Genomic DNA, 20,720 nt, shown 5'->3' with positions numbered 1-20,720 from the left:
TAGTGTATCGAACAAGAATCGATTGCAAAAGTAGTCGATATCATTCGCGATAGGTACGATATCCCGACGCGATCACTTTGTTCAATGAAAAAAATGCAGACGCGCGAATTACTTGCAAACTCAACACCAAACAAGTTTCAATTTCGCCTAAAAGAGAATCATATTGTTCACATACGCTAAAGTACAAGGCTAACGCCATGTCCGTTCAAGACGTACTATGGATCGTACTCACGGTGCAGTTGAGTTTTGGTCTTGCGTATTTTGAAAACAATCAAAGGACGCAGGACTATGATGTCGATAAAAATGGTTCTGTACACCACAAAAACTGGGTGCGTAACGAAATGATGGACAGCTTGGGCTTGTACTGGCTCAAATGGTGGATAAACGCCAACGAAAATAGCATTTACTTTGAAGTAACTGTTCACACACGAGGCTTTGCCGGCCTGGGTTTCTCCAAGGATGGCCGGCTGGCCAGAGCGGATATGGTTTTGATGTGGGTGGATGACGCCACAGGACATCCGAACGTCTTGGACTGCCATGGGGCGCTGCATCCTTCAAGCGGACCGCCGCTGCAGGACGATACTCAAAACTACGATGTCCTAGATGGCAAACAAAATGGGACGCACACAATCCTGAAGTTTAAACGCAAAATTGAGACCTGTGACCCATTCGATATTCCACTCTCCGTAAGTTTTCTTCGCAATCAATTAAATATGAAAATAATATAAATTTACATTGCAGGCTGATACGTTTAAGGTACTGTGGTCCATTGGGGAAAATGATCCTATTCATGGAAACTTGGATTGGCAAGGTCAGAGCAGAGGCGTGAAAGCTTTGCAATTGTTTTCGCCAATGTTTACGAAAAATAGTCACTCGATCGAAGGCATCCAAAAATGGGACATAACTGTGAACAACGTAACAATTGATCGGTCAATGGATACACTATACTGGTGTAAAATAGTGCGACTACCAGAGTTAACTGGCAAACAGCATATAATTGGTTATGAGCCGCTGCTGTCTGGTAAATACGAGAGGAATGTTGTTCACCACATGACCCTGTTTGAGTGTCAGTCCAAGATATACTCTGGATCCGATCCTTCGTCCTGGGACCTTTGGGTTAGGAGTGCCGGCACAGTGTGCAACAGCAACCTACTGACGCCACGCGACTGGGATTCGTGCTCTACGCCAGTTGCAGTTTGGTCCTTGGGATCTGATGGACAGTTTCTACCTCCCCACGCAGGGATCCCAATGGGCGGAGCATCTGGAGTTAGCTATTATATGCTGGAAATACACTACGATAATCCCGATGGAAAGGAATCGGTGGATCACTCCGGTTTTCGAATACACTACACACCCAATCTGCGAACCTACGATTCCGGAATTCTAATAAGTGGTGTTTCCATTTCGGAAACGCAACTCATTCCGCCTGGTCAAAAGAAGTATCGATCCGTCGGCATTTGTGGGCCGTCTTGTTCAAGCGTCATGTTCCCAAAGGATGGTATTAAAATAATATCCGGAACGTTGCACTCACATCAAGCTGGTCGCACAATTAGTCTTCGACATGTTCGATCTGGTAAGGAGTTGAATCCGATCATTGTTGACGAAAACTACGATTACAGGCACCAAAAAGTCCATCAGCTTGCCAATGAAACGGTCGTATTGCCAGGGGATTACCTAATTACAGACTGTTCCTATGAGACAAAGTACAGAAAACGACCCACATTCGGGGGCTATTCCACGAAGGAGGAAATGTGTCTCACCTTTATTACTTATTACCCAAAGATTGAGATGTCCGGATGTTATAGTATGACACCAGTGCGTGAGTTTTTCGAGATGTTCCGTGTGTACCAATTCTATTCCTTAAATATGACCGATGTCGAGAACATGTTTCTCTACAACAGTGACTACACCGACTACAGTAAACAGGCGAAGAATGCGACAAACAAACCAAATTCCGGAAAAACGTCCAAAGAAGACGTCATCTACCAGGAGTCTTTGTTAAACAAGCTTGTTATATCCGACCCAGCCGAATTTCACGATCGCACATTTCTATCGCATTTAAATCAGTTGCCTTGGCATGATCCTCTCTTTACGAAACGTGTTGAACAAGCATTTATAACCGGAACACATATGACGTTTTGTCGCGTATCCAAGGATTCATTATCAATTCCTTCGGAAATAATTCGCTATCCCGAGTTTACAGCGTACGTGAAGCCACCGGCAGCTTGTTTGAATTATTTGTTCACTGATAATGAAGAACTTCGTTCGGGAAGTTCACAATTTTTTACAGACTTTACGTTAAGTCTTTTATTACTCATTCAGCTCGGGTTGCAAACGACATTATTGTAAAATAAAAGTGCGTTTGAAAGTATTATTTAAGCCATCCAAAACGTTTTCAGTGAAAATGCTAGCTTACCAAATGAACGATTATCAAATATTCAAAATTATTCTCGTAATATGAAACATGAAAATATATCAAATCGATATAAACTAGGTACTAACATAAAGTAATATACATTTTATAGAGATTTAAGGTGCTTTTAAGAACTTTTTAATTTAATTTTAATTTAAGAACTTTTAAATTGGATTTAAAAATTTTGCACTAAATGTAGAAAGTAAAAAATACACCTCCGACTTGCAAACCAATCAAATAATTTTCTCTTAAATAAGTTAAATTACCGACAATAAAATAAGGATTAACTTATATTTATGTTAAGGTTTTCATATTTTTGAAGATTTACAGAATGTATGCATCTTTTCAGGGATACTAATATTAGCCTATATTAAAAATGTATGCAGTTTTCAAATAAAGTTAATTTTTATAAATATTTAAATTTTTTTGAGTGTAGTTTTGGTATATTTGTAAAGTGACCTGCTGTCAGCGAACATTCCCCGTGGTATATTTCAACTCGGCCCGCACGGTCACTCTGATCAATTTGTTTACGCCGTACAGCGCACGGATTGCAGTTGGGCCAACAACAAGGCGCGAGCATAAACAGCAATACCAACATGGCCGGCTTCGTCGCGGTGCACACGGGTACGTATCTTGGCCATGGCGGTTCCGATCCGCCGGGCAGACAGCCAGATGATTGATGACCGCCACTTGCTCTCAGGGGCTGGGAACTGCATCGACGAGACGAAGTACCAGCGGGTGATTAAGGAGGCCTGCCTGCGCGCCACGGAGATCCTTCGCAACGGCGGATCCGCCGTCGATGCCTGCGAGGCGGCCATTGTGCGGCTGGAGAACTGCGGCTACACAAACGCCGGCTATGGCTCCAATCTCTGCATGGACGGCTCTGTGCAGTGCGATGCGGCTATAATGGATGGCTCAACGCTTAACTTTGGCGCCTGCACGAACGTTAGTCGGGTGAAGAACCCCATACAGTTGGCGAGACGCATCTGCGATGCCCAGTCCAGTCCGCAGCTTCTGGAGCGCATTCCACCGATGATCCTCGCCGGCACTGGAGCGGAACACTATGCCGACGAGGTGGGTTGCTCCATGGTGGAGCCCGGCGTACTGATCTCATCTAAGGCCAAGTTCCAGTTTAATCACTACAAAAGCAAGTACGACCTCGTGGTCAACAGCAGATTGGGCAAGGCAACGTCCGAGGAATCCGTACAAGTGCCGGAACCAGGAAACGAGGTGGAACTTGCCGCTGCTTTGGACACAGTGGGAGCGGTATGTGTTGATGGGGCAGGGAACACAGCAGCTGGATGTAGCTCCGGTGGCATACTGCTCAAAGTTCCGGGCAGAGTGGGGCAGGCGGCTACTTATGGTGCCGGCTGTTGGGCCACCGATACGGACGAACTGGCCATAGCCACCTGCACAACCGGAAACGGCGAGTACCTGATGAAAACGCTGCTGGCCCGAGAGATCTGCCATGGGGCATTTAGCAGTGATTGTGCGGTGACCAGTCTTCACAAGACGTTCAAGCAAAAGTTCCTGGACTCCCCGCTGCTGCCCCGACAGCAGGATCTGTACGCTGGAGCTCTGACGCTACTCTATTATCCGGGCCAGAGCAGCGGCGAGGTGATGTGGAGCCACACGACGCAGTCGTTCTGTGTCGGCTACATGGCAACCAACCAGAGGGTGCCAAAGGTTCGTACACCCATCCATCATTTTCTGATTTCACATATAACTAATTCGGCGTATGTGTTTATATTTGCAGTTTGTGCATTCGCCGCTGCCCACGTACAGCGTCCCGGGCCGATCGTGCGTCGTCAATGGCCATAATTTCCATTTGCGCATTTAAATGTGGGCTGGCCAACTAGCCGCAGCCCCCAGCACCTTCCTGCAGCTCCTAGTCCCGCTGCTCTGCATCTGCAATTCATTTGATTTAATGTTTAATTGCCGCGACAATCGCTGCCAATGACATATGGGAGCAGAAGGCGCCTGAGGAGCTGGGACAGCATTATGTGTATATGCTTCATTCTCTCGGCGAAATATTAAGATAATTAAGCAAATATTTTTATTGTAAAAATCTCGTAGATCGTAATGTTTGCAGTACTAGTAGTAGCAATGAAATAGGATTTCGAATATATTGTATCCCTCGTCGAACCGGGTGCGCTAGATAAATCAGCCGGCGGCATGCGAGTCTGTTCGGAATATCATATTCGAGGGGGCATATGTTTGTATCCGTTTGTATATTTAGACTTGCGCTGCCTTGTGTGCGCATCTGTGTGTTTATGTCCAAGTGTTTACGGCCATCAATGTACAGAACTTAACCCATTAATATTAGCTAAGCAGAAGCCACAGCATGCACACACAATATCAAGGTCTCCACTATCGCGAGTTGTCCTCAACATGAAAATTGTGAAAATGCTTTTACTTTTTAGCGTAAATCGATTTGTACATATGTACATACACATACGCATATGACGCGAGATTTTCTAAACGAAACATTCATACGTATTCATTTCTCCGTTTATGGGGTTCCAGCTAATAATCCTATGGTATTTCATGGCATATAGAATGCTAGACATCTCGAGGCTTTTTCAAACTGCATGCGCACCAGCAAAAAGTGAGTTCCATTAGATGATGATTAATACTGCCTAAGATCATGATCTTCATGTTAGTCATGTTTAAAGCCAGTTATATCCCAAGAACGATTTAACACCAATGACGAATTTCAAATGTATCGTATTTATTATTTCGGACCTATTAAATGCCTATCAAAGATTGTTTACAAATATATATCGCTTTATTATTTTAGAAGGTTTGTAAAAACCATATTATTGCTTTAATTAGAAAACTGGCGGAAAATCGTTTGCTTAAGGAGTAGGAGTAGTCGTAGAAGTTGTTGAGGTAGACTGTGTGGATGATTCCGTAGAAGAAGACTGCGTGGTGGAAGCAGTCGTGGAAGAAGACTCGGTGGAGGATTCCGTAGATGAAGAAGCCGACGAGGACGCAGTCGTTGGTGTAGATTCCGTTGATGAGGAAGCTGTGGATGAAGCAGTCGTTGATGAAGACTCGGAGGAGGACTCAGTTGAAGAAGCAGTCGATGAAGAATCAGAGGGCGACTGAGTCGTTGTATCCGAGCAGCTGGTCGGCCTGGTTGTCACACATGAGCTGGTGGTTGAATCAAAGAACGGCGTGGAGGCGCCGCAAGTCATATAGAGGGCAACCCAGGTGGTTCCAGATTTCTGGCAGTACAGGTAGCTGTTGCACGTGGAGTCATCGGTTATTCTGGTAAAGAAGTAACTAGGATTGGTACTAGGCTCGCCAGCATTGCACAAATCCTCTTTCTGCGCAGCACTAGGAGTTGTCGTTGGAGCCACTGTAGTTGTTGTGGTTGGCTGATAAATACTGTTGCTACAGGTGGCATCCAATCCAAGCTATAAGGTATAACATGTTAGTATGAATAATTTTTAAAGTCCAACAAAACCTACAAATTCGGAGGCACAAGACGGTACACAGACGGTTTGATACGTCGACAGAGCATCTATGATACAAATCTCATCTGTGCCGCAATTGTACACACTGCTGGTCAGCACATCGCCGGCGGAGGAGCAGCGGGCATACTGGGTGCTGCTGACACAGGCGTATTTGGCGCCTGAGGAACACACTTCGCACTGAGCTCCATTTCCGCCAGAGCCTCCACACACGTCCAATATGGTCGAATTTACCTCGGAGATCAGAGCACAAACGCTATCAGAATTGGAGCAAACGGTGCCCGAAGGACATTCGATAATATCTCCAACTGGACCATTTTCTGAGGTAAGAAATAGAATGTTTACATGAAAGGACTTTAGGTATTAAAGGACTACGGTCCAGGACTTACTCATGCAATTCTGATAGCTGTTCTGATCAACGCAGTACACATCGTTTTGCTCCAGACAAGTCTGACATGACTGAGCTGCCACGAACGATAGTCCACACGCCATGATGGCCACCAAAGCGATTATCCTCTGCATGTTCCTGCCAAAGTTTTTACACCTTTTCGGTAGTGCTGCTCAACCTGAACGATTTACTGATATGATCCCAACCACCCATCTGCCGTCTTATATAGCGGAGGAGCTCACTATGCATTAACCTTCAATTGTTTATGGGTTGATAATATTGTTTGTCAGATTTCGTTGTCTATGCCTGCCAAAAGTCTATCATCATAAAGTAATATTGAAGCGATCTAAATGACAGCAACATGCTTTTTAATTTTACGTACTTCATACCGGGAAATGCGGTTCATAAAGTGTAATCGTACATATGTATATGGTATTTTTGAAGGTCTATTGACATTTCTGTTACCGTTTGAGTCATGTCTTTTCGAAATACATTCTTTCTTTATAAAATCTGAAGTTTAAACTTTTATTTCTATTTTTTGTAACTTGCTTTATTTTTCAATACACAGCGCACACATATGTTAGTAGCAGTTATTATAAACGAACAAAACATGTTTTCCAAATCCCATAATATTTTATATATATTTAAAAGTAGTGGTATGCAAGTATGTTTTGCAAATTATTTGATAAGTCGATTTAGGAGCATCCCGTTGGTTTCGTCGATACGCAAAGGCTGGTCGTAGAATCGAAATATGGCTTGGGTTGGTGGCAGGACAAATAAACAGTGTCCCATTCGGTGGATTCAGTTCTTTCGCAGTAGAGATAAGTGTGGCAGGAAGTATCCTCCTTGTAGATCGTAAAGAAGTACAAGGTTTCCTTAGGTATTTGAAGATCTTTTTCAGCTTCAGTACAGGCACTATTTTTCTGCTCTGTACTGGGTGTGACAGTTGTCGGTGCTGCGGTAGTTGTTGTCGTGTATTCACTGTTGCTGCAAGTGGCTCTCACGTCGAGCTGCAAAAAACAAAACAAAAAAAAAAAAGGACTAGAACACAACATAATTAAGTTACCCAGGAATACCTACAAAATCGAGGACACAAGAAGGCGTACATATGTTGTCGTACTTTTCCAGTGCTTCCGAACTGCAAATCTCATCAGTATCGCAGTCATAGATGTTTGAGTCGACCACAACCGATTCGGAACATCTCGCAAATTGATTTTTGCTAACACAAGTATATTTCTGATTTGTGCATGTTGCACATTGGTTTCCACCGGAGGTTCCACAGACATCGACTTCAGATTCTGCTAGATCAGAGCTTTTCACACAAACATTTTTCGAGTTTGTGCAAACCGTATCGTCGGGGCAGCTTATCACGTTGCCAAAAGGCTTGCTTTCTAAATGAAATCTTTTCAGAACTAAGTACTGCCGGAACTTAATTTTAAACTTACTGATGCAATTCCTATAGGAAGTTTGGTCTACACAATACACATCGTTATCCTCTAGGCACTCCTGGCACTCTAATGCCTTCACAATAGCTAGACCACAAAAAACTATGGCCAAAATCAGGAGAGTTCGCTTCATTTTCCAAAGGATTTCCAGTAGATTCCCTGGTAAAAACTCAAAATAGTTTGACGTTTTCGTTCAATGCACTTCCAGTCTTATATAGCTAGGAAATGCAACTTTTAGTGACGTTTTTATGGCAAATCTGATAGTATTGTTTGTCAGATTTGGTTACACCTGTAAATTTACATCAATAAAGTAATATTAAAAGCTTTTCGACGCTGAAAAGGGCGGACTTGTAAGTAACAATACATTTCACACATTTGCTAACTTAAATCATGAATCATGAATGATAACATAAACACGATCTTCAGATTTGTGGATTATTATTTACAAGACGAAGAATAACAAACAAAAAACAACAAGTACCAAATAAATTTCTCATGTGAACCTTAAGGTTGATCTTATCAACAAATAAATAAAAAACACGAAATGCAGACTATAAAAGATATACGTTGAGTAAAAGATATCACCTTCACAAGAATTGGCAGCATGTTATCAACGCGAAAATAAGTAAAACTCCGAGAAACACCTTAGTGCCCATTCATCCATGGAAAGTCGAAAGGAAAACAACGTGGATTTGCTTGCGATCACATTTATTAAGTTTCGTATTTGAATCAAATTTTCATAAATATTTTCTCACACAATTTTACATATTACACAATTCACGTTCTTATGGTTGTTTATGCTTGATTATCGTTTCCATTTACGAGTAACACAAAATCTCTTAGGCGAATTTAATAAATAACAGAAATATGCATATGCGTATGATCATTTGTTTCGTTATAAGCGAAAGTAAAATATAGTACGATGTAAATGTATATAATACGTTTCGAAGTGAAGGAGAGAACTAAAAGTGTCTGCTTATCTTAACGTACTCAAATAACAATATAATAGAAATAATTGGGCATACGCAGTGATGAACCCATCCCGATCTATAGGATAGCGCCATGGAGCTTTTGCGAAATTGTCTCCTCAGTTGAAGGGTATACTATATATGTAGCTACTATAGCTTTTGATGGTATCACCGATGCCTTTATCTGTGCAGCACTAAAAACAATTACAATTGGATGATAATGATTACACTTAGTAAGTTGACGCGTGGGCTGGTTTCGACACATCTCCGGAGTCTCATGAACTGGCGGTCTGGATCCTCGATGATATTACACATTGACATGTTGAACTTATGATTCTGTTGCTTTAAATATATATGTATTATGTAATGTGTATATATAATTTATATATGAAAAAATATATATATATATATTCATGTATTTATATGTATCATGTAGTTAAACTAATCTGTAATGTAACTAGGGCTCATTTGATGATTATGTTCTCAGTTTGTATGTAAAGGTTTTCGCTTTCCATTTCATTTCTTTTGATCTTCTGATCGTTATACACGTTGCGTATGCTTATGTAAATATAGTTAAGCTTGATTTGTGTAAGTTTATTATTTATAATTTGCTCTATTTTGTATATAAAATTTGACCAAATACATAAGATTTCTTTATATAAAACGAACAAAACAATTCTCAACGATATTTGAAACATGGTTTCACCTAATGCTTAACGGCCTAACACAAATAATAAACAAATTTTGAAATTTTCACGCGAATATCCGGCTTTCGCTTGCATCGGCTTGCTGGCTTTAACATTCATTTTCATTCTTTTTCAGCCTTCTTCCAGCTGGTAACTAAAGTAAAATTGTTGCTTCTCGATGATATAGGTTCTCAGACATACATACACTGAAAGTAAAACATAATTTCATTTACTTAATTTGCTAATTACTCTAATCAACGCGGCGTTCTCCTCCTTCAGGCGATGATTATCCGATTTGTAGGCATCGAGTTGCTGTTGAACGGATGAGATGAAATTCAAATTAGTACAGTTTATAGAGATATCCCAATGGGTAGACGTTTATGGCGGGAGAGGCACAAGTCTTTGAGTTAGATGTGCATGTTGCATGCTTCGTTAATCTATTAGGGATGCGGTAGCCGCAGCCACAGCAGCAACAACAACAGAAACAACAAGAAACAATTAGTAATTACTTAAAAATGGAACTCAGCTGGACGCCCTAATCTCGAGAATAAAACCAGATAGCATGCACTTAACCACAAAACTACACTCGAAACATAGGCGCTTAGATAATTGTCTCTGCGAAATCTGATTCGTGTGATCTTTATGACGAGTGTTTGTGTGCTGTGATAAGCGAGCTATAGACGAAATCGGAATCGATCATATAATGTCTAATGAATCTCATGAATTTGGATGCCTGATGCGAGTGTTCCATAGATATACACCCACCCAATGTGGCGTATTCAAACAATAAACCGCAGTAATCGAATAAGATCGACAGTGAGAAAAATGTTGTTTATTTCATATAGATATATGTATATATATATATATATATAACTCAAAATCGGTCGATGCTCTTTGTGGTTGAAAACACACGGGGGGGTAAACAAAATGGCAGATAAAACTGGTAACAATAGTAACAACAAGAGGTATAAATCCATAGTATAGTTTAATAGACATTATTTAAAGAGTAGAGTATTAAGTAAGTATTGTTTATATGTACATTCAGAGTGTTTCAAAATGTAGGTGGATTGAAAGCAACTTCATAACTTATCCACTTTTTAAAACAATGGTTTAATTCTCTACCTTCTATCCAAATGAAACAAATATATCAATTTTGAAAAGTTTGTCATTTCCAACCATTCTCCATCAGTTTGAAACACTCCATGTTACAGTTATAGCTAAATATATTTTATTATATTCTTCATATGTAGTATGTGTATAAAAACAAAACAACAGCCAGCTCATAATATTGGGGGCGCAGGTTCATAGAATGGCTCAATTGAGTGTCAGTGGTGGGGCATTTACCGTTAAGCATCCAGCATCACCAACTAGACCACTTCGCTCTCCCCGATGATCGACTGTGGGAGACCCTATATGAAGACTCCAGATCCTTGGCCCGCTAATCGCCGATGCTGTTTTTTTTTCTTCTCTTTTTTTTTTTTGGTGGTGGGGACTTGATGTTTGATCTCGTTGGTTTCGATGAGCTTTATTTTGATTTGAGAGTGGGCTAACTTTTGATTTACAAATACTTATCAACCGTACAGTGGTCTGTAGTAACCATATAATATGATTTCAAATTAGAAACAATTGCACCTAGCGATTTTCGTAGATTACCAAAAACGAACAAGGCGTGTGATTAATATTTTACTATTAAAAAATTAACTACTTTTGACGATTGCCATTCTATCAAAGGGCCCGTAGTATATAGTAACTCCCAAGGAGTAGTAGTATATAGTATTGTTAAAGTTTTATATTACCAGTGACCAGTCCAAAGCCAATGAGCTCAATGTGAACTTAATTTTAGCTACGATACATTTAGTTATTGTGTTTTCGGTTATGCTTAAATATCCATATAATTTTTTTAACGACATCGAAGTGTGTTTAGTATTGTATTGTAACGAACCAGGAGCAAGAAAAACATCGATGATTATTGGTTATTGATGTTGGCCTGGCAAAAACATCGATGCTTTTCCAGTTCTAATAGAAACGATATAACGATATTCGCGACATTGTGCTTCGTGAGCAAGGGGGCGTGAGAATTTTGGGGTGCATGTGGGCTGGTGCTGGGCAATCTAAATGCTTTTCTGATCTGCGCCTATTTGCTCTTGGCCAGCTGACTCTGAGCCGAGGTGGTCAGCTTGGAGACGACCCGCGTTAGGGCCCGATTCTCGGCTCGCAGACGATCGTTCTCAGTCTTTAGCTTCTGCAATAGCTAAAATCACACAAAAAAAAATAAGGACAACAGCGGCGACGCAAGAAAAATAAGTGGAAAATAGGCATGTTTTCGTTTGAGCGATTGCCGATAATCGATTGTTTCGATTGTTTGTTCGATCGATGAGGCGCGTGGGAAGAGAGAGAAAAAAGAAAATCAAATTTGAGTGAGCGTATTGTTCAATGAGAGCGCTTTTCTTTAAAAATTTGTAACAATTAGGTGAGTGCGATTGGTAGACGTATAACGATAAACGTGTAACGTATAAACGCATGGGAACAGTGATAGTGATCAAAAATCATAAAAGTTGGCGAATGACACAGCGAGAGATTGAGCGAGTGATGAATTGAGATGCGATGATGACAGAGAAACATAATGGTCTTGAGATGAGAACATGTCTGATGTCTGTTGTTGCTGTGGTGTGATATGAAAAAATAACCATAGAAAACGAATATATGATCTGATCACGAGGCGAAGGTGGGGCAAAAATAAATTGGCATGGGAAATCAAAGCGATCGCTTCACTGTACAGCGGGGTGGCATAAAATAATAAAAGTTCTATACACGGGAAGAATTTGGTAAATCAATTTCAAATCAAATCAAGTGTCATGGCATTCACACACAGAAGACGGCTGGTCAACTAGGTGTTCTATATGGTGGCCAAAAGGGAAAGGCAATTATAAAAGTAAAGATTAAACTATAAAGGTGAGAGAAACGCGTGTGCTCCAACTCAGTGCGAAATGGGTATTATGGCTTTGGGTTATAAGAACAGAACGGCTCAATTCGAGTTAATAATAAGGGGGTTAATAAATCAGGATTTCAGACATGCAACAAGGCTTTTTTGGGGGGTAAAAGTATCACAAACTCTTGGACAAATCATGTGGGGGATGGAACCAAAATAAAAGTAAACCAATATAGCAATCAATTTTGGGGTCCTGTTCTCAGAACACAAAAACAGCAACAGCGGCGGCACTTTTAACGCTTACGGTTAGCAAAGGACACTTTTGTAATTACCTTGAGCTCTTCTTCCAACTCGGAAAGCTTGCGTTCCATAGCTCTTCTTTCGCGTTTCTCAAGTTCAGATAGTGAATTTTTCGTTGTCTGCGAATGTGAAATGAAACAAGATGTGGTTTTGCGATTTTTTGTTTTTCGATTTTGATTCGGGTCTTGGTTTTTCTTGTTCAGTTTTGTGGTGTAGTTGTTGTTTGTTGGGAATTCATATTTTTGTTCAACGGATCGAAAAAACATATATATATAAATATATGTATATATGTACGACAGAGCGGGGTGTAAAGAGCGAAAGAGAGCGCGAGCAGTAAGCTTCACATGAGGGGGAAAAAGAGGCAGCGAGGTGGGTGGTTTTTGTGTGTTAAAGAATTAAAGTAAATATATTTTGGTGGCATCCTTGAACTAAGTTTATCGTGTTGCGTGTTGTTTTGTTGTTGGTTACTGCTGGCAGTTTCGGTATTGGTTTATCGGCTTTTAGTTTTTATAGTGGGCTGATGTGGGCGTGGCATGTTAGGGGCGTGGCATGTACTTACGGCATTGGCGAATCTCTCGAGTGTTGCACGTGTCTGGACGGCTTCATCGTCCTTCTGCTTGAGCATCTGCCTCAGCTTATCGTTCTCCAATCTACAAAGGATAATCGTTTAGATTCGGATTATATACTTTAAAGTTCTTGGAGGGGAGCTTCACTCACTTTTCCGCTTCCCAGAGCGCCTTGTAGTCAATGCCATCGCCATTCTCCGTCTTGTCATTGCTGCTGGAGCTCTTTGACTCGCTGGTGGTGGCCGTACTCGCGGTGCTGCCCAGCCGGGAACGGGATGTCCGCTCACTGCCACTCTGTAAAGGAGAAAAAGAAAATTTAACTAATTTTAGCAACTGGGGAAAGTCAAATTTGGGAGATCAACTTTTAGATAGTTTAAATTATTTGTTCTGCTACTTCATATTTCTTGAAAATTTTCAAAGTTTCATGCGCAACTGCTCTTAAGATCCTTGCGCATATACTAAATAATATTTAAGTATTCTATAATTTTCAAATATCTTTTCTATTCTAAATAAATTTCAAATATGATTTTAAGTAAATAGTGTAGATATGTGAATCCAATAAAAACAACTACAACAACAGCATAAAGTAATTAAATAGAAACCGACTTAACCAGTACACCTGCTTACTTCATATCCTTCACTCTTCTCTGAGGAAGCACTAATGGATCTCTGTGCCGCACTCTTCGACCGCGTGCGATTGCGAGACTTGCGCTCCTGTTCCCGCAAAGAGTTGCTCCTTGTGGCTGCGATGGCGGCCACAGTGGCTCCGGCACTGGTTACCCCATTCGAGGATGGACCACCATAGGCACCATTCAGGCTGCTATTTGATGCTGACAGTGATTTGGTCTTCAGTAAACGAGAACTCTTGAACGAATTGGACGAACTCAAACCGGGCGACTTGAAGGTCAGCGAAGCGGTGGTCACACCCTTATCATAACTACTCGAATAGGGGCTGACATATCGATCGCTTGTGGAGTACGAAGATCCCGCCGAGGAATAGGAACTGGGATTGTACCTGGAACTGTCGTATCCACCACCACCGCTGCCTGTTCCATTCGAAGCCGAGGAGGAGGACGACGACGAGACGGTGGACAGAGAGGAGGAGAGAGCAGAAGCTTTAGAATGGCCGTAACTATGGCTCTGGCTTATATGCTTGCCCACCACCAGGTGGCCATAGTGATGACCACCGCTTGTGGCCGCCGAACCCGAAGCAGATGAAGTGGCGGTGGGCTGGAGCTGCAGATAGTAGCGATTGCCCTGGTGCGTTTGCGTTTTAGTTGCTGGCATGGCGGCATTGGACGCAGAAGCTGTGGATGCGGCATGGCATGTGGAGGCGGATGAGGTTACACCTGTCGATGGGCCACTGCTTGCGGTTGGCTGATGGGAATGCTGATTCGAATAGTGGTTGGTGGTGCTGGTGAACTGCTGATGCTGATGAAGATGATGATGATGCTGCTGCTGATGGATCTGATACTTGGACGCCCCGTAATCGTAGCGACTGCCCGCATTACCATAAGAACTCCGACCAGCACCTCCTCCGCCGTACAAGCTCTCCCTCGAGCTGTACACACTGGCATAGGGACTCTGGTAACTGGAGGCGCTACTGCTGCTGGGAAAGTAGCCCGTGCTCAGGGGACGACCAGTGCTGCCGGAGCTGCTATAGCTACTTCCGTTGTAGTTATAGGCCCCGGAACCACCACTTGATGGAGCCATTCGCGAACTGGAGGACAACGATCGCCGCCGACTGGACAGGGGCGCCTGGGTTCTTGATCTCGAGCGAAAGGACATCTCGCTGATGGAAACTATAAGAACGTGGGCTCCATTAGTTTGCCATCTCGCCAGGCACTTCGTATATCAATCGTCAGTGCCAAAGTGCAATTACGCTTAAACAGCTCGACCAAAAACCACATGACCTGAATGATCTTTCCTATTGGAGGGTAATTGCCATCTGGCCACACGTTTGCAAAGCCTTTATATTTTTGGTAAATCGTTCCCAATCCATTTTAGCTATTGATAGTTTCGCATAAATAAACCAATAATTTCTTAGACACATCTTTCTTTAAGTAGGTTTTTGAATAATTAATAGACTCGATAAAATGTACTCTATAAACTAAAATCAAATCCATTTAATTACTCAAAGAAAGAAATCGCTAAAATATCTTTAATTAACACGAAAAATCTTTCACGAATATGGACAGCTGTCATTCAAAAAAGACTCTTTGAACTTTAGTTCGACTTTGGATTCAAGATGCTATATAAAGAACGCATTTGAACGAACGATACCCCTGGGAATAATTTGCAATTAGAGGGCATTTCAACTTCGATTCTGATCGATTTGTGTTCCCATTACAGACGCGCACACAAAAGGCAATTACAATTATAATCAAAGCGAACATACAAAATGTTCTTGAATTCGGCATAAACAAAAATAAAGGAAAACAAACAGCTTCTCGGTGTGTTTACATGTGTCCATATATCTCGGCTGTATACTAGAGGGATACATTTTCGATTTGGAAAACGCAATATTGACATGTGGTTCGGGAATCGGTTTTGGACGTGCACCGGGAAAACCGAAAATGACGTCAAAGCATACATTTTGACAATTTTCATTTCAGTTTTCGACGTATATACCTCCACTGGCACTAGCTGGGTCTGTTGGATCTCGACGGGATGCTCTTGTTGGGATTGAAAACACATAGAAAACGTGATATATGGATGCGAATATCCCGCTGCCGGCCTAGTATTTATTTGTTTCTCTAAGTTGATGCCTCTCATCCTCCGCCCACGCGATACAAAACAACAAACATGAAACCAACCGACCGTCAGACCAGAAAACGTTTTTCTTTTCAAGCGATTTTCCAATGCATATAATTCATGACGAACCGTTTCGTTTTCCTACCAGACTCATTTCATTCTGTGTATCTGCCCGTTTAAATGGCTCTATCTATAGGACAATCGCCCATGAATGAAGCGCCTTTTTAATGTTTGGTCTTTTGCAATCATTTCCCCCCTTTTATGCCTTTCTGTATTGTGGTAATTCAAACATTTTGCTTGGCTAATATCGCGTAAAATGTATATAGAGGAAGCTTTTAAAAATACAATTTTCTGTTGTGTCATGGCGAAGATAAATGAACTAGCCGGGTCGCAGAGGCATCATAAAAAAGATTAGGAAATAGACGTAAATCAAGTCAAAGGATAAATACTAGCGAAATGATTCGACAATTTTCAAGACAAGTATTTATAAAAACATGATTAAGACTTGCATACTTTAAATGAAAAATTCAATGTAAGTGGGGTATAACAAATTAATATTTTGAATTAAAACTTGACTTTTAAAATACACACTTTAAACTACATAGATGTTGCATGAATTTTTTTCCCCGTTCTCGTGTTAAACTTTAACATTTGTGGTCATGAAAAAAATACAAATAAATTAGGCACGTTCACGAAATCAAATTAAAAACTTATCAAAATAGTTGACCATATTTGCAAAAACCACCTGGTAAGAGCATCAACTTGAAATGTCCAAAAATTATGCGCAGTTGGCCAAAAAAGGCAACGCGAAGCGATTCCATCAACTGAAAACGATTCAACTTTTTGCGGCCGGCAGTCAAATCATCAACTTTGGTTTGGCAAATCCCCTCCAGCTGCCCCTTTGATCACAGGGGTAAACTGATCTAAGCTGCAATAGCAGTTGATTTTGACCCCCCCAACAATTCTTCTTTGACACATTCGACAGGTCTTGTGGTTTTTGGTCTCTCGTTGCACTTGACGTATTGAATTCTTGAGCTTAATTGGGATTTACATTGAGATTTAGACTTGTTTGATTGGATTAGCTGGGTTTGGGTGATCTGAACTGAATCGAACTGAGATGATCCGCTGTGCTGGGCGCACAAAACTCAACTGTGTTGCTCGCTGACGATTTGAAATGTTTTATTTGAAAGCGAACGATCGGAAATAAACACGAAAGAGCAGCGAAAGAGTGCCCACATCGAGCTAAGAGTTAAATGAAGAGCGGAAAAGCCGGAAAAATTAAACAAAAAAAAAAAAAACATAGAGAAATAAAAGGTGGCGGCATATTTTCAACTCAAATATGAACACAAGAAATAATAAGAGCAGGGAAAGGAGCCAAATTTTCACTTGAAATTGCGCACACGAAAAATTCGTTGTGCGAGTTTTTCACCTGGTTGAGACATCACATCTAAATTTAGTAAATCGCACACGTATTTGGCCCAATGTCCGAGACGAAAAATTGTTAACTATGCTGGTGTCAGAAGAAATCAGGGAAATACAAACGCAAACGAGAGCACTGCAAACTGGGCCAAAAGGCGAAGCACAGTCATTGACACATGACTGCAGCGAAACTAGGAAAATTCGTGAAAAAGCAGACATAGAATAGCGCGAGCATAGGAAAAACTATTTTTGTTTGCGTTTAAATTTAGCATTAAGTGCGCGACAGGAGACAGAAGAATCCAATTTGGGGAGTTGCTCCCTCCCCTCTCATAACTGGGCCAAAATCAGACCCCTCCGTGCAGAGTTTATGGTTTCGTTGGATGCATTTTCCGGCTATAAATACCGCATGACGATCCTTTTGCCGCAGGGAGAGAGAATGAGGAAGCAAATGCCTGCAGCAAGCTGTTATAAATTTAGCCGCACATTTTCTCGCTTTTTCTGCAAAGTTCAACGGACGTGTGCCAGCTTTTCTTATTATTATGCGCTTCTCAATATAGAATCAAATATTTCCTTCGGCTTGGGTCGTGCCTCTGTAATTGCCCAATTTATTATAAAATGCAAAACTGTCTGCGAAGACGATTGTGAAAGTGATTTCCCCAGATTCCCAAGCATTTGCGAGATGAAAACTAAAAAGTAGAATAAATGCACAATGGCACACTTGACATCGTCAATCAAAGAGCGTCAGATGGTCTGCCGTCACTTTGGATGGATCGTTTGTGGGAACACATGTTGAAAATTGCATACTATTACTTATTTCTTCACGCCACAGAAAAACGAATAGTTAAAGCCACAAATTCCAGGAAAATATGGTTCTTAAAATGAAATTTCCATTTCAAAATTGAAGGTATCAAACAAATTTAGACATTGTGTTGCATCATTCACTTTATGTGGATGTAGACCTCAGCAAAATTTCAGACAAGTAAATTACCAATTAAATTCACTTTTAATGATTGTGTGTATTTGTAGCAATAATTTGCAATGGGTATATATGCATTGCTATTTGAAATTTGTTAAACAAAGTTTAGTTTAATTATAAAGAATATCTATGTTTTTTTCTTTCTACTTAAAGAACCCACATTTTTCCCCATATCCATACCATTTTTAAATTCAATCATTATAAACTGCCAAACGAAACTACAATATATAAAATGCAAATATTTAGCATTTATCAATGCTAAACCGAATGTAAGATTTACGGTACGTCTTTAATTGACCAATGTTCGAAACAATTAATAACTTTTTATAGAAACAAGCAGAGCGAGCGCACGTTAATGACAAGATGCACTCAGAAATTGTGTCAGATTTTAATAATAGGCGACACCGGCGCTGACACTTGCTCAGATAAATTGTTAACAGGTTCTCGGGCCGGGACAGACTCGTGATTTCTATGGACGCAAATTGGTTGCGCACTAATAGTTCTGACCTCGGCCATGAAAGGATTTGCAGTTGCCTTGCACTTACACTCGGATTCCCACACGAAATCATACCGAGAACCCACAATGCCACGTGCGCACATTCAAAGTGGCAAATCATAATTTCGTTTTTTGGGTCGTCCGCTAATTGGACCAGACATACGATGGAGACGAGAAAATTGTGGGCCAAATGCATGGAGGAGGGGCACGACACTAGCTACTACTTTGAAGGACGCGGAGTGCTCTAAAATTGTGACAAGGTGTGACGAAGGCAAAGGCAAAGGCACAACGAACAGATGTGGTGGTCAGGTGCAGCTCGGAAATAAAAGGCTGACACAAATACATTTTCTAATTGCTTGGCAAGGTGTGAAATATTCAATAATATTGATGCTGTTGCTCTAGTTGTTGTTGTTGGTAGTTCACATATGGTAAGCACTAATTATCGGTGGACAGACTCACCTCCTTCTCCTTCTCCTCGTTGTCGTTGTTGGACGATTCGTTCTGTCGCTCGGGATCCAGTTCCTGCAGCAGAACAAAAGATATTTTCAATTTAGCATTTAGCATTTTCCCATTCTTCCGACTAATAAGCAATTTGACTGAGAATAGTTGGCATAGTTGGCTCTTCAACCAAGGCTCATTTATTCTGACAAACTGCCTGGCAATTAGGCACACAAATGATGTATCTCCCAACCATACTTACATCCATATCGATGTGCACCACGCCCGTTGATCTGCGCTTCGGCTTTCGCCGCCTCTGAATAACCGTCTGTGTGCGATTGTCGTTCTCCTTATCATTATCTGTTAAAAAATTTAAAAAAAAAAGCAAGTTAGTAAGCGAAAAATCTGATACTACAATATTCTTTTGTTCAGAGAATAACTAATTCAATACTCAAGATATAAGACAAATTCTTAGGCTCTAGCTTTACAACTACTTTAGACATAATTACAACGGAATTAGTACTTCTACTTTTCACTTTTGATTATGATACTCCTATAAGAGGTATGTGCATCTCAACAGTTTTTGGGACTGGTTCCCTAGCTTTCCTCGACTTTTCCTTACCCTTATCGTCATGGTTTGACGTGGCATTTGGTGCCGTAGCCGTTGTATGATTGGCACTGGTTGCAGACACTGAATTGGAGGTTGAGTTGCTGGTCGTGGTCGCTGCAGTGGTCGCTCCCGTGGACGTGGCGTTCGTCTCGAATTTGCGAGCTGAGGGCGTGACATAGGCACTGTTGTTGGTGCCCTCGCTTGGCGCGGAAACTGGACGACCCACAGAGTTGAGCGACTGATTGGAAGCATTTACTGTAAGTGAAGTAGTTATTACTATTTATTCAAAAGTTGGGCAGAATATCATTGATAACTTACGTGCGATGGGACCGCTGCTGATGCGCCGCTGGACACCAGTTGTGGTTGATAAGTTGGCGGCTGCCATTACCGCCGGAGCACTGGGTATGATGGTGCTGTTGTTGGGCGGATATGTGCCACCGCTGGTTATGTCCTCCAACTTGAACTGCATGGATAAAGAACCGTTTACTAATTGCTCAATGCAGTTATGAAGATAAAATGTTAAATATCAATATATGTTTTGAAATGTTTCTCTATAATTGTCGTATTTGTTTGGGTTGTGTGCGATGTATTTGTTCTTACAAGAAGCTATGCCGTGTCTTGAATCATTCGAATGCAGCGGGAGTTAGTTCATACTAAACATTTAGTAGTAATCAACACAAATCAGACACCCTTTACCAATTTGGATCCATCAGTTAGAGCCCGCAACCCATTACCTAAGCTAAGCACTTCTGCACTTCCCTGAACCAGTATAGTGTAGTTAAATTAGTTGAACAAAAGTGTAAATGTGTTTATAAAGTAACATGCAAGTAGTTTTTTATATTTTATAACATAT

At 41.1% G+C, this 20,720-nt stretch overlaps 5 protein-coding genes across 25 annotated transcripts in view; 2 read left to right on the top strand and 3 right to left on the bottom strand.

The window, feature by feature from the left end:
- Positions 1-57: 57 nt before the first annotated feature.
- Positions 58-2,823, top strand: CG5235 (uncharacterized protein). Of its 2 annotated transcripts, none has more exons than NM_140576.4 (2): positions 58-686; positions 742-2,823. In NM_140576.4, the coding sequence occupies exons 1-2, from the start codon at positions 198-200 to the stop codon at positions 2,347-2,349; spliced, it is 2,097 nt and encodes a 698-aa protein (NP_648833.1). In that variant the 5' UTR covers positions 58-197; the 3' UTR covers positions 2,350-2,823. The 2 variants fall into 2 exon arrangements, with proteins under 2 accessions (NP_648833.1, NP_001261921.1); NM_001274992.2 differs by having other exon boundaries at positions 742-2,633.
- Positions 2,824-2,924: 101 nt separating this feature from the next.
- Tasp1 (Taspase 1) lies at positions 2,925-5,229 on the top strand. 2 transcript variants are annotated; one of them, NM_001274991.1, is made up of 3 exons: positions 2,925-3,037; positions 3,114-4,099; positions 4,170-5,229. In NM_001274991.1, exons 1-3 carry the CDS (start codon positions 3,010-3,012, stop codon positions 4,251-4,253), a joined length of 1,098 nt encoding a protein of 365 aa, NP_001261920.1. In that variant the 5' UTR covers positions 2,925-3,009; the 3' UTR covers positions 4,254-5,229. The 2 variants fall into 2 exon arrangements, with proteins under 2 accessions (NP_001261920.1, NP_648832.1); NM_140575.4 differs by having other exon boundaries at positions 4,170-4,573.
- CG13075 (uncharacterized protein) lies at positions 5,186-6,457 on the bottom strand. The gene is made up of 3 exons (NM_140574.2): positions 6,282-6,457; positions 5,890-6,212; positions 5,186-5,835 (listed from the first exon to the last, which is right to left on the bottom strand). The coding sequence occupies exons 1-3, from the start codon at positions 6,412-6,414 to the stop codon at positions 5,272-5,274; spliced, it is 1,020 nt and encodes a 339-aa protein (NP_648831.1). The 5' UTR covers positions 6,415-6,457; the 3' UTR covers positions 5,186-5,271.
- Positions 6,458-6,811: 354 nt separating this feature from the next.
- On the bottom strand, positions 6,812-7,899 carry CG33258 (uncharacterized protein). 2 transcript variants are annotated; one of them, NM_001038938.2, is made up of 3 exons: positions 7,726-7,899; positions 7,361-7,671; positions 6,812-7,290 (listed from the first exon to the last, which is right to left on the bottom strand). In NM_001038938.2, exons 1-3 carry the CDS (start codon positions 7,856-7,858, stop codon positions 6,976-6,978), a joined length of 759 nt encoding a protein of 252 aa, NP_001034027.2. In that variant the 5' UTR covers positions 7,859-7,899; the 3' UTR covers positions 6,812-6,975. The 2 variants fall into 2 exon arrangements, with proteins under 2 accessions (NP_001034027.2, NP_001303413.1); NM_001316484.1 differs by having other exon boundaries at positions 6,957-7,290.
- Positions 7,900-8,423: 524 nt separating this feature from the next.
- Mbs (Myosin binding subunit) overlaps positions 8,424-20,720 on the bottom strand; it is a 30,068-nt gene continuing 17,771 nt past the window's right edge. For 5 of the 18 annotated variants that reach the window (NM_001259856.2, NM_001259855.2, NM_168647.3 and 2 more), the window contains 7 exons: positions 20,186-20,330; positions 19,880-20,122; positions 19,520-19,617; positions 19,279-19,341; positions 13,326-13,468; positions 13,168-13,258; positions 8,424-9,691 (listed from right to left, as the gene is read on the bottom strand). In NM_001259856.2, the coding sequence (NP_001246785.1) occupies positions 9,605-9,691; positions 13,168-13,258; positions 13,326-13,468; positions 19,279-19,341; positions 19,520-19,617; positions 19,880-20,122; positions 20,186-20,330 (870 nt within the window). In that variant the 3' untranslated portion in view covers positions 8,424-9,604. Of the gene's footprint in view, positions 9,692-10,860; positions 11,631-12,640; positions 12,728-13,167; positions 13,259-13,325; positions 13,469-13,801; positions 14,977-16,979; positions 17,085-19,278; positions 19,342-19,519; positions 19,618-19,879; positions 20,123-20,185; positions 20,331-20,720 lie in introns of those variants that run through there. The other 13 variants (NM_001259857.2, NM_168646.3, NM_168648.3 and 10 more) reach the window with 10 other exon arrangements.

The sequence above is a fragment of the Drosophila melanogaster genome, chromosome 3L (genome assembly GCF_000001215.4).
Source record: "Drosophila melanogaster chromosome 3L".
NCBI lineage: Eukaryota > Metazoa > Arthropoda > Insecta > Diptera > Drosophilidae > Drosophila > Drosophila melanogaster.
Note: the sequence above shows the minus strand (reverse complement) of the source record. Positions and strands in the feature narration are given on the sequence as shown.

What these genes read in the sequence shown, in the direction of transcription:
- CG5235 (NM_140576.4), top strand. Translation starts at nt 198, where the DNA reads ATGTCCGTTCAAGACGTACTATGGATCGTACTCACGGTGCAGTTGAGT. An exon ending in CATTCGATATTCCACTCTCC is followed by an intron (nt 687 to 741) that starts GTAAGTTTTCTT and finishes TTTACATTGCAG; the next exon opens with GCTGATACGTTTAAGGTACT.
- Tasp1 (NM_001274991.1), top strand. Translation starts at nt 3,010, where the DNA reads ATGGCCGGCTTCGTCGCGGTGCACACGG. An exon ending in CTTCGTCGCGGTGCACACGG is followed by an intron (nt 3,038 to 3,113) that starts GTACGTATCTTG and finishes ACTTGCTCTCAG; the next exon opens with GGGCTGGGAACTGCATCGAC. An exon ending in CCAACCAGAGGGTGCCAAAG is followed by an intron (nt 4,100 to 4,169) that starts GTTCGTACACCC and finishes TTATATTTGCAG; the next exon opens with TTTGTGCATTCGCCGCTGCC.
- CG13075 (NM_140574.2), bottom strand. Translation starts at nt 6,414, where the DNA reads ATGCAGAGGATAATCGCTTTGGTGGCCATCATGGCGTGTGGACTATCG. An exon ending in CAGCTATCAGAATTGCATGA is followed by an intron (nt 6,213 to 6,281) that starts GTAAGTCCTGGA and finishes TTCTTACCTCAG; the next exon opens with AAAATGGTCCAGTTGGAGAT. An exon ending in CGTCTTGTGCCTCCGAATTT is followed by an intron (nt 5,836 to 5,889) that starts GTAGGTTTTGTT and finishes TATACCTTATAG; the next exon opens with CTTGGATTGGATGCCACCTG.
- CG33258 (NM_001038938.2), bottom strand. Translation starts at nt 7,858, where the DNA reads ATGAAGCGAACTCTCCTGATTTTGGCCATAGTTTTTTGTGGTCTAGCT. An exon ending in TTCCTATAGGAATTGCATCA is followed by an intron (nt 7,672 to 7,725) that starts GTAAGTTTAAAA and finishes GATTTCATTTAG; the next exon opens with AAAGCAAGCCTTTTGGCAAC. An exon ending in CTTCTTGTGTCCTCGATTTT is followed by an intron (nt 7,291 to 7,360) that starts GTAGGTATTCCT and finishes TGTTTTTTGCAG; the next exon opens with CTCGACGTGAGAGCCACTTG.